Source organism: Chiloscyllium plagiosum, unplaced genomic scaffold (assembly GCF_037043375.1).
Source record: "Chiloscyllium plagiosum isolate Xiang-an unplaced genomic scaffold, Cpla_swu_hap1 HiC_scaffold_1, whole genome shotgun sequence".
In the NCBI taxonomy this organism is placed as follows: Eukaryota; Metazoa; Chordata; class Chondrichthyes; order Orectolobiformes; family Hemiscylliidae; genus Chiloscyllium; species Chiloscyllium plagiosum.
This window is the reverse complement of record NW_028270139.1, coordinates 153,899,661-153,915,122: the sequence shown is the minus strand read 5'-3', so window position 1 is coordinate 153,915,122 and position 15,462 is coordinate 153,899,661. Positions and strand designations below refer to the sequence as shown.

General features: G+C 42.3%; 1 protein-coding gene across 1 annotated transcript in view; it reads right to left on the bottom strand.

The window, feature by feature from the left end:
- The window catches only part of LOC122553576 (sperm flagella and cilia-associated protein 1-like), an 83,840-nt gene that overhangs the window by 44,979 nt on the left and 23,399 nt on the right, over nt 1–15,462 (bottom strand). Inside the window, exon 3 of the mRNA XM_087991699.1 lies at nt 7,423–7,582. Coding sequence (XP_087847825.1) covers nt 7,423–7,582 — 160 coding nt within the window. The remainder of the gene's footprint in view (nt 1–7,422; nt 7,583–15,462) is intronic.

The following is a 15,462-nucleotide window of genomic DNA, read 5'->3' as shown; positions in this document are numbered from 1 at the left end:
AGGCTCCCAGCTCCGTAGCTGCCCACCCTGGGACAGCAACTTATAAAGACATAAGAAGTAGAAACAAGAGTATGCTGTTCAGTGTCTTGAACAATTAAATAGGATCATGAGATCTGAATGTTGCTGCTCCGACATTTTTGACACCCACTTTCCTGCCTTTTCCCTGCAACTCTTGATTCCCTGACTGATCAAGAATCTTATCTATTTCAGCCTTAAATATACATGGACTCTGCCCCCACAGCTCTCTGTGGCAATGGGTTCCAAAGATTGACAACTCTCTGAAAGAAGAAATTCCTTCCCCTCTCAGTCTTTATTCTGAGACTATGTCCTCTGGTCCCGAACTCTCTTGTGAGGGGAAACATCCTCCCAGCATTTACCTGTCAGGCCCTTAAGAATCCTATATGTTTCAATGTGATCACCTCTCAATCTTTTAAACTCCAATGAGTAGAGCCTTATGCTTATAAGTCAATATCTCTATAATAGGGATCATCTGAGAGAATCTTCTCTGTATTACCTGCAATGAAATATATCTTTCCTTACATAAGGGGATCAAAACTGCTCCAGATGTGGTCTCACCATAATCTTTTGCAGCTGCAGTAAGACTTTCCTACTCTTGCTGAAATAAATCAGAAGACACATGACACCAGGTTATCATCCAACAGGTTTATTTCAAATCATCAGCTTTCGGAGCACTGCTCTTTCATCAGGTGAAGTGGTTGAAGTTACTGAAATAATGGCCAACATTCCATGAGCCTTTCTGATTTTACTATAATTATACATTTTTATCTTCTTTCATGGGATATAGGCATCAGTGGCTAGGCCAGCATTTATTGTCCATTTCTAAATCCCTAGCAGGTATGGAATGCGTTGCCAGCTGTGGTGGTGGAAGCAGAGTCATTGGGGACATTTAAGCGACTGTTAGACATGCACATGGATAGCAGTGAGTTGAGGGGTGCGTAGGTTAAGTTACTATATTTGACATTAGGATTAAATCTCGGCACAATATCGTGGGCCAAAGGACCTGTTCTGTGCTGTACTTTTCTATGTTCTATGTATTAAAGAGTCAACCATATTCTGTGGATCTGAATTCACATGTAGCCCAAACCCTGAATGATTTCCTTCCATGAAGAAAATTTTGAATCAGATGGCTTTTTACAACAAACAAAAATGATTACAAGATTATCATTAGATCAGCTTTTTATTTCAGTTTTTTATTAAATTGGATTACTAGTCCAATGACACCACCACAACGCCACCACTCCTAGAAATAAAAGCCCTATCAGGCACATAGTTAGCATGGGGAAAACTTCATTGTTAATAGAATATTACAGTTTTAGACATTTGCTCATTTTATACCATGACCTATATGATCAACTACAGCTACAGCTATGAAGGTCATTGGAGTGACTGCATATACACCAATCTCTGTTCAAGAAAGAACTATAAACAGGTACCTGCACCTAAGTTAGGCTAAGATCAGTTGAGTCAAATTCTCAGATGGAGGATATAAACATTAAATATGGACTCACATGATGTTATACCCCTGCCGATGGGATAGCTATTCTCTCTAACATTCATAACACCTGTGTATTCCCATGAAACACTGAGGAAGTATCAGATGCCTCAATCAGTTTGTAACTATTAAACAACAGGAAAAGCAATGATAGAACAAATGGGGAAGAGCCATTTGCAGTTGGGATTAAATAAACCAAGTGTCCATGGAACATGCCATTAGTGAATGATTGATGCCCAGGAAGATGCTGGCAAGCTGCAGCTGCCAGGTAACTGATCTAACTTTCATGTCAGGAATTGGCACTGTCTAGTTTCTCTCCACAGACTGGAAAAATAGTAGCCTACATATAAATTAGATGAAATTAGATAATAACAAGATGTTAATGCATGCAAATAGACCCAGACTGCCCATTAGCATGATTCTCATCTAGCTCTTGAAACCTTACATGGAAAATCTGACTTGGATTACCTCAGATTACAACAGGTTCCTGAAGAAGGGCTTATGCCCAAAACATCAATTCTCCTGCTCCTTGGATGCTGCCTGACCTGCTGCGCTTTTCCGGCAACACATTTTCAGCTCAGATTACAACAGGCTCTGGACCAGATGGGCCAATGGGCTGAGAAGTGGCAGATGGAGTTTAATTCAGATAAATGCAAGGTGCTGCATTTTGGGAAAGCAAATCTGAGCAGGACTCATACACTTAATGGTAAGGTCCTAGGGAGTGTTGCTGAACAAAGAGAACTTGGAGTGCAGGTTCATAGCTCCTTGAAAGTGGAGTTGCTAGTAGATAGGATAGTGAAGAAAGTGTTTGGTATGCTTGCCTTTATTGGTCAGAGTACTGAGTACAGGAGTTGGGAGGTCATGTTGCGGCTGTACAGGACATTGGTTAGGCCACTGTTGGAATATTGCGTGCAATTCTGGTCTCCTTCCTATCGGAAAGATGTTCTGAAACTTGAAAGGATTCAGAAAAGATTTACAAGGATGTTGCCAGGGTTGGAGGATTTGAGCTATAGGGAGAGGCTGAACAGGCTGTGGTTGTTTTCCCTGGAGCGTCGGAGGCTGAGGGATGACCTTATAGTGGTTTACAAAATTATGAGGGGCATGGATAAGATAAATTAACAAAGTCTTTTCCCTGGGGTTGGGGAGTCCAGAACTAGAGGGCATTGGTTTAGGGTGAGAGGGGAAAGATGTAAAAGAGACCTAAGGGGCAATTTTGTCATGCAGAGGGTGGTACATTTATGGAATGAGCTGCCAGAGGATGTGGTGGAGGCTGGTACAATTGCAATATTTAAGAGGCATTTGGATGGGTATAAGAATAGGAAGGGTTTGGAGGGATATGGGCTGGGTGCTGGCAGGTGGGACTAGATTGGGTTGGGATATCTGGTTGGCATGGACAGTTGGACCGAAGGGTCTGCTTCCATGCTGTACATCTCTATGACTCTATGACATCAAAAATGTCCATTTTCCATTCTCACCAGATTTTCCTAATATCTCACCACTGCCCATGTTGTTCTGGGTTTGGGAAAATTCCACCAGTGAAGTATGAAGACATGCAGATATACATCTTACATTCATTTTTACAAAAGGAGAACAATTTGAACACACTAAAGAAAGGTGAAAGATAATTAGTCGAAGTAGATAAGGCGTTGCTTCTAAGGCAAAATAAATCAATGTAACTAGGTTAATAAATTCTTACAGGCTGACTCAAGGTCAAGGAAAGAAATCAAAGGAAACAGAAGCTTGTTGTAATTTTTTCAACTTTCAATAAAAATTAATATTGGAAAGTGATTGAAGTTACATCTATCTCTGTTCAAGAAAGAACCGTTAATAGGTAGCTGCGCCCAAGTTAGGCTAAATCAGTTCTGTCAAATTGTCAAATGGAGGGCATTAACATTGATTGTGGACTCTCACAGCTGTATTTCCTCATCAAGCAGAGCTGATTCCGGAGAGGACAGGATATTTGAGATGGAAGTTGGATACCCAACGGATTCACACCTACAAGCAATCTTGTCAGAGGAGGGGTCAACTCAGCAGAATCTGATTGGTAGCCAGTTAAGAATATTATTGGGCCAAATTGGGTACAGCTGGGATGTGTGGGAAACTATTGGCAAGGAAATGGCAGCTGCCATTTAAAAACTTCCAATTCCCAGTTACACCTTCGGTTTTCCTGCCTTGAAGTAAAAACTGGCCAGCATATCTCTAGCTATGAACGTACTTCCCCTTTTTAGAAGCAATATTGTGAAGAACTGCCAACAATCCTACAATTACTATGCATACCATTCCTGCTCCTCCAAAGGGATCTGGCTATTTGTTTTTCAGTATATAAATCCTTTTCTTCTTATATGTCACAGGTTTAGTATGAGAAACAGCTACCAATTAAATCCATCCATCCCCAGGCCTACTTCAGCTATTCCATTATATACTTTACCATGGCACATGGGTAGTGTCAAGAACAGGGCAATATTCTGTATAAAGGTATTCTCCTCCTTAAATGGACATAAGACATTGAGAAATGGTTGTGAGAAGTTACTTGACTTTTGCAAATTCAGTAAACGCTTTTCATGGTTTCCTACTTTGTGAATTACTTGCACAAAAATATTTCTGCACTTAATCAGCATTTGCAGAATCACAATTGTTACAGTGTAGAAGGAGGCCATTTTGCCTTTCATGACCGAACAGGCTTTTAGAGCAATTTAACTCACAGCCAATCCCCTGCCCTTTCCCTGTAACCCTGCACTTTCCTTTATTTAACTAATGTCCTACTGAATCCTCAGCTGGATGCCTCCTTCACACTTCTAGACAGTGTTTTTTTGTAACTTGACTATGTGGGTGAAAAAGGGTTTTCTCAACTCACATTCACTGGCACAATGGCTCAGTAGTTAGCACTACTGCCTCATAGCACCAGGGACCTGGGTTTGATTCCAGCCTTGGGTAACTGTCTGTTGGGTAACATTCTCCCTGTCTCTGCATGGGTCTCCTCTGGGTGCTCCAGTTTCCTCCCACAATCCAAAGATGTGCAGGTTAGGGAAATTGGCTGCACTAAATTGTTCAGGGATGTGTAGGTTAGGTGCATTACTGAAGGGTGAACATAGGGGAATGAGTCTGGATGGGTTACTCTTTGAAGAGTCAGTGTGAACGTGATGGGCCAGAGGGCCTGTTTTCCACACTGTGGGGATTCTAATCTAATTTACTTCTCTTTGCAAAATGCTTTAAAACGTGCCATGTGGTTCCTGATCCTTTCATAAGATGAACAGCCTATCCCTAAATACTCTATTTAGACCACTCAAGATTTTCAAAATTCTATTATATCTCCTCTCATGCTTCACCTCTCCAAACTTTCTACTTAACTGAAGTGTTTCAACCTGAGAAACACTTAAATGCTTGTGAATCTATGAAAGAGGAGACTGACAGATTTTTAATTAGTAATGGTTTGAAGGGTTACAGAGAACGGTTACAGGAAAGTGGAGTTGAGACTGAGATGAGATCAACCTTGATTGTATTGAATGGTTGAGCAGATTCAAGGGGTTCAATTGCCTACTCCTGCTCCCAGTTTTGTCTTCTCTTGAATACTTGAATACAGAGGGGAGTCCATGTTCAGATGAAGAAGGACCCAGACAATGTCCAGGCTTGAGTTGAAAAGTGGTAAGTGGCAGCCGTGCTGCATGGATGCCAGGCTGTGGCCATCTCCAATAACAGCCAGTCTGGCTGGCCACTGTGCCCTTGATGTGAGGGGCATCACCGTCCCTGAACCCCCACAATCAACATCCTGGGGATTGCGACTGACTAGATGCTCAACTGGACTCACCATGTGAATACAGTGACTGCGGGGTCCTGGGGATCTTCCATCTGCGTAACGCGGGCCATGAGTGTGGTGGAGTGCCTCCCACTTGCTAAGATGAGGGCGGCTCCAGCAGCATTCAATTGCATGGCACCCTCCAGGACTGAGCAGCCATTTGATTGGCCCCGAACTTACAGACATCCATCCCTCCACCACATCCCTCCCTTCAGTGGCAGCAGTGTGGGCTGTCTCCAGGATGCACTGCAAAGGTTTGCTGGGGATTTTTGGACTAAGTCTTCCAGGCCCACAGTCACTTCCATCTGATTGAACGATTTATTGTTGTCACACGTATCAAGATACAGTGAAAAGTGTTGTTTTTCATGCTATTGTACCAAATAAAGTGCATCAGGGTAGCAGAACAGAGTACAGGGTACAGTGTTACAGCCGCAGAAAAGGTGCAAACCTTTATATCTTGTTGGTTGTTTTCCCGAGGCAGTGGGAAGTGTAGACAGAGTCAATGGATGAAAGGCTGGGTCGCATGATGGACTGGGCTGGGTTCACAACTCTCTGTAGTTTCTTGGGGTCTTGAGAAGAGCAATTGCCATACCACAATGTGCTGTATCCAGATAGGATGCTTTCTGTGGTGCATGTATAGAAAATTGTAAAACTCCTTGTGGACAAGCCGAATTTTCCTAGCCTCCTGAGAAAGTAGAGATGTTAGATTAGATTCCCTACAGTATAGAAACAGGCCCTTTGGCCCAACAAGTCCATACCGACCTTCCGAAGACCCAATTCCTTCTGACTAATGCGCCTACCACTATGGGCAATTTAGAATGGCCAATTCACCTAACCTGCACATCTTTGGATTGTGGGAGGAAACCAGAGCACCCGGAGGAAACCCACGCAGACAGGCTGGAATTGATGTGAGTTATGACTAACCCCTTGAAGCACTTCATAAATATGGAGGTCAGATGCAATGCGTGCTAGTCATTGAAGCATGCTGCATGATTTTTCTTTGGCATCTCATAAACCTCTTCAGCCTAGGCAGCAGCAGAAAAATAAGACGAGAAGGCAGAGACAGACACCAGCATTGATAAGAGCAGGAAGGACAAGCACCCAGAAACAACAGCATTGAAAAGAGCTGAAGATGGAAGACTCAGAGACAGTATCACCAAAAATAGCAGGAGAGATGATAACCTAAGACAACAGCTCTGTAAAGAGTGGGACAGAGAAGATTCAGAGACAGCAGTACCTTAAGAACTCTCTTGTGCAGTTCAGCCTGTGCTCCCAAGAGTAGAATGACTACATTCTGTGAGAAATGAAAATGGGACATCCCAAGGAAGCAGATAAGTGATTAGTTGGTAAATATTTTCCTCATTTGCCTTTCAAAATTGAAGTAATTTATTCAAAATTGAAAGGTTCTATTTGCTGTCATAAGGCTTACTGCCAATAATAAATGTTCAAGCAAGCCCAATTCATAATGGTATGGGATTAAGAGCCAAGCACATAGTTGTGAGGCCAGAATCACACATAGGTTTACCTCCCTGAGTGACATTCATGAACCAGTTGCATTCTCACAACAATTCAGCAAAATGCCTGGGCCTTTTCAGATGTCAGCTGACAATTTTATAAATTGCCACTCTAGAATTTAAACTGAAATTCCTGGGTTGCTAGTAGAGAAACACAGAAAACTGTGCCAAAACAGTTCCACAGCAAGTGAGATGTTAAGACGTGAGCAAATTGTTGAGGGGTAGGAAGGGAAGTTAGGCAGCTCACCATTCTCAAATCAAAATGTTTGCAATGCTTAGGATTTTCAATAAGTACAGCTAATTAGCTCCAAGGGGTAGTTGGTTGAATATAGGAGAGACATATAATGCAGAGTTGTGGTGTAAAAGTGAATAGGTTGAAAAAATCATACAGCAGAGTCAAATGGCTTTTATTGAATTTGTTCTTTAAAAAATCTCTTATGAATGTAGATATAAACTATCACTCAAAGCATGATGAAGAGCTCTTAAAGAAGAATTAAAATGTCATGCTAACTAAGTCTTTCTGTTTGTTCACTATCAATTCACTATCCAATGATAAACAGATTCCTGACAGTTGTTTAGAACACTCTGGCATTTCTCCATACCTGTGGTGATAAAGCCAGCTTATTCTTTTTCTGTTGTAGCTTCTCCTCGATCTTGAGCCGTAATGTACTCAGCACGAGCTCCACAACGCCTGGAGAACACTGGGCAACCTTACGAACTACGTCATCGGGAACGTAGAAGTTCAGTCTACTGAAAACCTTCCTACACAAAGAATTAAAAGAAACTTACATTTTCAACAATGCAATCAATGTCCCAGACTGCTTGAAAGGATGGTGGCAGTAAATACAATGATAAATTTCAAAATGTATTGGATAAATACTTGAAAAAGACAGCAAAATTTCAAAGCTGTGGGCAGTAATGGTACAAGTATCTATTCTAGGGGGATGTCTGCAGACCAGTTTCAATTTACATTTACTTTACCACTCTAAGGTAGGGACTCAACAATCTTGTTCTGCCAGCATAGCTCCTATTGAGACTCTTAAACATTAATATCTTTCTACAAAAAGATTATGAGAGGGAATCCAATTCTTTTCCTGTTCCACTCCTTCACTGGTGACAAAAATTGTTTGAATTGATAAAAAAAAAGTGATATTACGAAACATACAGACATCAGACTGTAAACAGCTCTGTATCAAAAACAATTCAGGAAAACTCCTTTCGTAACTGGTCAGAAATCTGTTTACTGCAAAAGTAAAGAATATTAACAAAAGGTTTAAATCATTGAAATATAAGCAACTATCTTGTTTGAAAACTAATGCATACAAACATGCAAGTCTGGGGAAAAGAAATAAAAGATTTGCAGTGAGTCATCTTAAAAGTAGCTTTCTGGATTAGTGGTGCTGAAAGAGCATAGAAGTTCAGGCAGCATCCGAGGAGCAGTAAAATCGACGTTTCGGGCAAAAGCCCTTCATCAGAAATAAAGGCAGTGAGCCTGAAGCGTGGAGAGATAAGCTCGAGGAGGGTGGGGGTGGGGAGAAAGTAGCATAGAATACAATAGGTGAGTGGGGGAGGAGATGAAGGTTATAGGTCGGGGGCGGGGATAGGTGGAAAAGAAGATAGGCAGGTAGGACAAGTCATGGGGACAGTGCTGAGCTGGAAGTTTGGAACTAGGGTGAGGTGGGGGAAGGGGAAATGAGAAAACTGTTGAAATCCACATTGATGCCCTAGGGTTGAAGTGTTCCGAGGCGGAAGGTGAGGCGTTCTTCCTCCAGGCGTCTGGTGGTGAGGGAGCGGTGGTGAAGGAGGCTTTGTCAAGTACTAGTTTAATTCAGAAAATAAATATTCACAGATTTTGCCAAATTCTGAGGTCACGTTTGTTGGAATTAGATCTTCCAGATATAGTTGATTAAATTTATATTCCTAGAATCTTCAACTTACAGTGAGAGACTTTTCAGTGGGTTTTAATCCTCAAACTTTAATGAGTCGGATTTCAGAGAAGCAGAGGGCAAAGGCTGTTGTTCCCGAGGCAAGTTATCTCAGACTCTGACAATCTATGTTCAAAGTTCCAATAGCTTTATTATGTAGCCATGGACTGGGTCATGTGACCTCTGTTGAAAAGTTGTGGACTACACTGCTTATGTCAAGCAGCTTGACTTTTCTGCAAATGCAACATTCCACCAACCCCCACCTGCCCCTCTGCAGAAGTGGAACAGACCAGATGTTTAAGGATAGGTGATCAAACACACAATACAATTACAGTCAAAAGCTTTATATTTTTGACTTTTGGGTGTAGGTAACACTAAATACATCAACATTTACTGCTCGTCTCATTATCACCCAGAGAGCAATTAGCAGTGAGCCACATGCTCATCTCATAATCACCCAGAGAGTAATTAGCAGTGAACTACATTGATATGGATTTGGAATCACACGTAGCCCAGATTAGGTCAGGGATGGCAGCTTTCCTTCCCAAAAGAACACTAATGAATCAGATGAGTTTTGTGACAATGTATAGCAGTTACATAGCCACCATTAGTCTACATTTTTTGTTCCAGATTATTACTGAACTCAAATATCAGCATCTGCCATGGCTGGATTCCATCCCATGTCCTCTGAACATTAGTCTGAGATTCTCGTTTACAATTTAGTAACATCACCAGTACTCTACTACATTCCAACAAGGGATAGTGAAAGTGAAAATAAAGCCCAAAGCTAGCAGAAGAGAGCAAATTTCTGTCCTGGACCCAGCACAGAAGCAAAGTGAAGCTGAAAATCAATCAGGGAGGCACCAGCTTAATTAGTTGTCTCCTGGAAAATTGTACATGCATAGAGTCAAAGAGATGTACAGCACGGAAACAGATCCTTCGGTCCAACTCCTACATGCTGACCACATATCCTAACCTAATTTAGTCCCATTGTCCATCACTTGGCCCATATCCCTCTAAACCCTTCCTATTCATATACCCATCCAGATGCCTTTTAAATGCTGTAATGTTACCAGCCTCCACCATTTCCTCTGGCAGCCATTTCCCTCTCACCCTGAACCTATGCCCTCGAGTTCTGGACTTCCCCACCCTTGGGAAAAGACCTCGTATTTTTATAAACCTCGATGTATGATTTCATAACCTCTATAAGGTCACCCCTTAGCCTCTGACGCTCCAGGGTAACGCAGCCAATGCAGCCAACGCAGCCTCTCCCTATAGCTTAAATCCTCCAACCCTGGCAACATCTTTGTAAATCTTTTCTGAACCTTTTCAAGTTTCACAACATCGTTCTGATAGGAAAGAGAACAGAATTTAACGCAACATTCCAAAACTGACTTAATCAGTGTCCTATACAGCCGCAAATTGACATCCCAACTCGTTTACTCAATACTCTGACCAATAAAGGAAAGCATACTAAACGCCTTCTTCACTATCCTATCTACCTGCGACACTACTTTCAAGGAGCTATGAACCTGCACTCCAAGGTCTCTTTGTTCAGCAACATTCCCCAGGACCTTACCATTAAATGTGTAAGTCCTGTTCTGATTTGCTTTTCCAAAATGCAGCACCTCACATTTATCTAAATTAAACTCCATTTGCCACTCCTCAGCCCATTGGCCCATCTGATCAAGATCCCATTGTACTCTGAGGTAACCTTTTTTGCTGGAAAAGCGCAGCAGGTCAGGCAGCATCGAAGGAGCAGGAGAATCGACATTTCGGGCGAAAGCCCTTCTTCAGGAATGAGGAAGGTGTGCCAAGCAGGCACTTGTGGTTGAATGCAGATGAATGCAAGGGATGAATGCAGATTTCTCCAGCTTCCTCATTTCCCCTCCCCCCACCTTTTCTCAGTCCCAACCCTCGGACTCAGCATCGCCTTCTTGACCTGCAATCTTCTTCCCGACCTCTCCGCCCCCACCCCATCTCCAGCCTATCACCCTCACCTTAACCTCCTTCTACCTATCGCATTCCCAACGCCCCTCCCCCAAGTCCCTCCTCCTTACCTTTTATCTTAGCCTGCTTGGCACACCTTCCTCATTCCTGAAGAAGGGCTTACGCCCGAGACGTCGATTCTCCTGCTCCTTCGATGCTGCCTGACCTACTGCGCTTTTCCAGCAACACATTTTTCAGCTCTGATCTCCAGCATCTGCAGTCCTCACTTTCTCCTAGTTGAAATTAACCTTCTTTGCTGTCCACTACACCTCCAATTTTGGTATCATCTGCAAAAGGAGAAAGTGAGGTCTGCAGATGCTGGAGATCAAAGTTGAAACTTTATTGCTGGAACAGCGCAGCAGGTCAGGCAGCATCCAGGGAACAGGAGATTCGACGTTTCGGGCACAGGCCCTTCTTCAGGAGAAGAAGGAAGAAGGTCCTGAAGAAGGGCCTGTGCCCGAAACGTCGAATCTCCTGTTCCCTGGATGCTGCCTGACCTGCTGTGCTGTTCCAGCAATAAAGTTTCAACTATCATCTGCAAAATACAAACTATACCTCCGATATTCACATCCAAATCAATTATATAAATTACGAAAAGTAGTGGACCCAGCACTGATCCTTGTGGCACTCCACTGGTCACACGTTTTCGGTCTGAAAAACACTCCCCCACCACCCTGTCTTCTATCTTCGAGTCAGTTCTGTATCCAAATGGCGAGTTCTCCCTGTATTCCATGAGATCTAATCTTGCTAGCCTGTCTCCCATGAGGAACCTTATCGAACACCTTACTGAAGTCTATATAGATCATGTCCACTGCTCTGCCCTCAATCCTCTTTGTTACTTCTTCAAAAAGCCCAATCATGTTCGTGACACATGATTTCCCAAGCACAAAGCCATGCTAACTATCCCAACCAGTCCTTGCCTTTCCAAATACATGTAAATCCTGTCCCTCAGGATTCCCTCCAACAACTTCCACCCCCTCCCCACCTCCCCCCCCCCCCCCCCACTGGTGTCAGGGTTACAGGTCTATAGTTCCCTGGCTTTACCTTACCACCTTTCTAAAACAGTGGCAACACATTAGCCAACCGCCAGTCTTCCAGCACCCACCTGTGACTATCAATGATACAAATATCTCAGCAAGGGGCCCAGCAATCACTTCCCTAGCTTCCCACAGAGTTCTGGGGTACACCTGATCAGGTCCTGGAGATTTATCCACTTTTATGCATTTCAAGACATCCAGAAGCTCCTCCCCTGTAATATGTCCTTCTTCACCATAAACACTGATGCAAAATACTTGTTTAATATCTCCATTTCTTGCCGCTCCACACATAGGCTGATTTGCTGATCTTTGAGGGGCTCTATTCTCTCCCTAGTTATCCTTTTGTCTTTAATGTATTCATAAAAACCATTTGGATTCCGCTTAACCCTATTTGCCAAAGCTATCTCATATCCTGACTTCCCTCTTAAGTATACTCCTCACGTCTTTATACTCTAAGGATTCTCTCGATCTCTGTATATGTTTGACATATGCTTTCTTCTTGTTCATAACCAAAACCTTAATTTCTCTAGTCATCCAGCATTCCCTATACCTATCAGCCTTTCCTTTCACCCTCACAGGAATATACTGTCTCTGGACTCTCGTTATCTCAATTTTGAAGGCTCCCCATTTTCCAGCCATCCCTTTACCTACAAACATCTGCCCCTAATCAGCTTTTGAAAATTCTTGCCTAATACCATCAAAATTAACTTTCAGAACTTCAACTTTTAGATCCAGTCTATTCTTTTCCATCATTATTTTAAAACTCACAGAACTATGGTCACTTGCCCCAAAGTGCTCCCCCACTGACACTTAAGTCACTTGCCCTGCCTTACTTCCCAATAGTAGGTCAAGATTTGCACCTTCTCTAGTAGGAACATCTACAGACTGAATCAGAAAGTTTTCTTGTACACACTTAACAAATTCCTCTCCATCTAAATCCTTAACACTATGACAGTCCCAGTCTATGTTTGGAAAGTTAAAATCTCCTACCATAACCACCCTATTATGCTTACAGATAACTGAAATCTCCTTAGAAATTTGTTTCTCAATTTCTTGGTGACTATTAGGAGGTCTATAATACAATCCCAAAAAGATTATTATCCCTTTCTTATTTTTCAGTTCCATCCAAATAACTTCCCTGGATGTATTCCCAGGAATATCCTCCCTAAGTGCAGCAGTAACACTATCCCTTATCAAAAATGCCACTTTGTCTCCTCTCTTGCCCTCCCCCCCCCAACTTTCTATCTTTCTTATACCATTTGCATCCTGCAACATTAAGCTGCCAGTCCTGTCCATCTCTGAGCCACATTTCTGTAATTGCAATGAATCCCAGTTCCAGTCCTGAACCATGCCCTAAATTCATCTGCCTTCCCTGTTAGGCCTCTTGCATTGAAATAAATGCAGTTTAATTCATCAGTCCTACCTTGTTCTCTGCTTTGTTCCTTCCTTCCCTGACTGTTTGATTTGCTTCTTTTCCCAACTGTACCAGCCTCTGACTGATCTCTTTCCTCACTACTTCCTTGGGTCCTCCCCCACCCCCACAACCCCCCCACCCCACCCCATCTTACTAGTTTAAATCCTCCTGAGAAGCTCGAGCAAATCTTCCTGCCAGTAAATTAGTCCCCTTCCAATTCAGGTGCAATCTATCCTTCTTGTACAGGTCACTTCTTCACCAAAAGAGATTCTAATGATCCAAAAATGTGAACTCTTCTCCCATGCACCAGCTCCTCAGCCACACACTCATCTGCTTTATCCTCCTATTCGTACCCTCACTACCTCATAGCACCGGGAGTAATCCAGATATTACTACGTTTGAGGACCTCCTTTTTAAATTCCTGCCTAACTTTCTACATTCTCCTTTCAGAATCTCATCCTTTTCCCTTCCTTTGTTGTTGGTTCCAATGAGTGCAATGACCTCCTGCTGGTCCCTCTCTGTTATGAAGATGTGGGTGTACCTTTAAGAGATTTAAAAGCAGCAGAACTACTGGACACAGCACCAAGTGTTCTCAACAAGGTAACAATATAACACTCAGTCGAACAACTCGATTAGCTTGTTGCCTGGAGACAAAAACAGATTCGAATTTGACCAATCAGTTTAAATTATACCCTGAAAAATATCAAACCCCAATCCAGTTTGAATTGAGTATGTTGGCAATCTGATGCTCTGGGGTATAAGACCTGGGGAAAATTAAACAGTTGAGAGGAGAACTGCCAAGTCCAAACATGTAACAGACTGCTTGGAATAGATCTCTCTTAAAATTACCTTTTTCGATCAATAACCTGTGACACAAAAATTCCTTACAAGGAGAAAAGAAGACACAGGAAGATCTGAAGACAAGACCCTACAGCTGCCTGGTTTTAAAACTCAAATTTTAACTGTTATGACATGGATTAAACTCTCCTGCTTCATTTAATACCAGCAATGCTGAAAAGATTTATCCTATGCAGTAATCTGTAAATTTGAATTCGAATTTGTTTGAATAGTTACCTTATTGAGAACACTTGGTGCTGTGTCTGGTAGTTCTGCAGCTTTTAATTCTCCTAGAGGTACACCCTCATCTTCATAACACTCTCCCCTTTGAGAATATTCTGCACCGTCTCTGACACATTCTTGATCCTGGCACCAGGGAAGCAACACACCATTCTGATTTTTCGCGGCCGGCCGTAGAAACACCTGTCTGTGCCTCTGATTGCGAGTCCCCTATCACAATCAATCACTTGGAAGCCGATGTACCCTTTATTGCATTAGAGCCTACCTCAATACCATAAACTGGGAAGCTTGAAGTTCACAACCTGAAAATGATTCTTCTGTCCAGATTATGCCTCATGGAAAATTCAGTCCACTGTCTTTAGCAGATGGAAACATGCTCTGCTTGAACAAGCTCAATTATTTCTGCGTTAATTCACAAGATGTGAGCATTGCTAGCCACCCAGCATTTATTGCCCATCCCTAATGTCCATATCAGTGAACCAGATGACATTTTTCTGACAATCGTTTCATGGTTATCATCAGACTCATAATTCCAGATTTTTGTTGAATTCAAATTTCATCATCTGATACAGGGGGATTCAAACCTGGGTCTCCAGATTAATGGTGGACCAATAATATCACTAAGTCATCACTTCCCATTTTTAAAATTCATTCACAGGATGAGGGCATCACTGGCTGGACCAGCATGTATTTATTGCCTATCCCAAATTGCCCAGAAGGCAATTAAAAGTCAACCAATTAGGCGTCATTGCTATGGGTCTTGAGACATTGTCAGGAGGAGTCACATGTAAGCCAGACCAGGTGATGATTTTTTTTCCCAGTTTTTTTTTATTGAATTCAAATGCTACCAGCTCCTAAGGCAGGATTTGAATCGGAGTCCCCAGAATAATATCTGATTTCTGGATTAATAGTCCAGCGATAATTCAAATTGATATTAGAAAAATGTCTATTATTTATCATTCTTCTAATACAGTGTAACTTGCATGTTTTGCACTTCTTATACACTTTATGCCATGTATGAGTATGTAGTTTGTGCTGTCCATGTAACACCCTCAGTCCTGGAGGGATGTTGTCGCATTTTTACTGTATCAGTTGTGTATGGTAGAAATGCTAAATAAAAAGCTACTCTGTTCTACTCTATTGGTTGTTACCTCCTCGATTAAAGGACTTGTTTGTCTTTTTGCATTGTTGGGCTGAAAG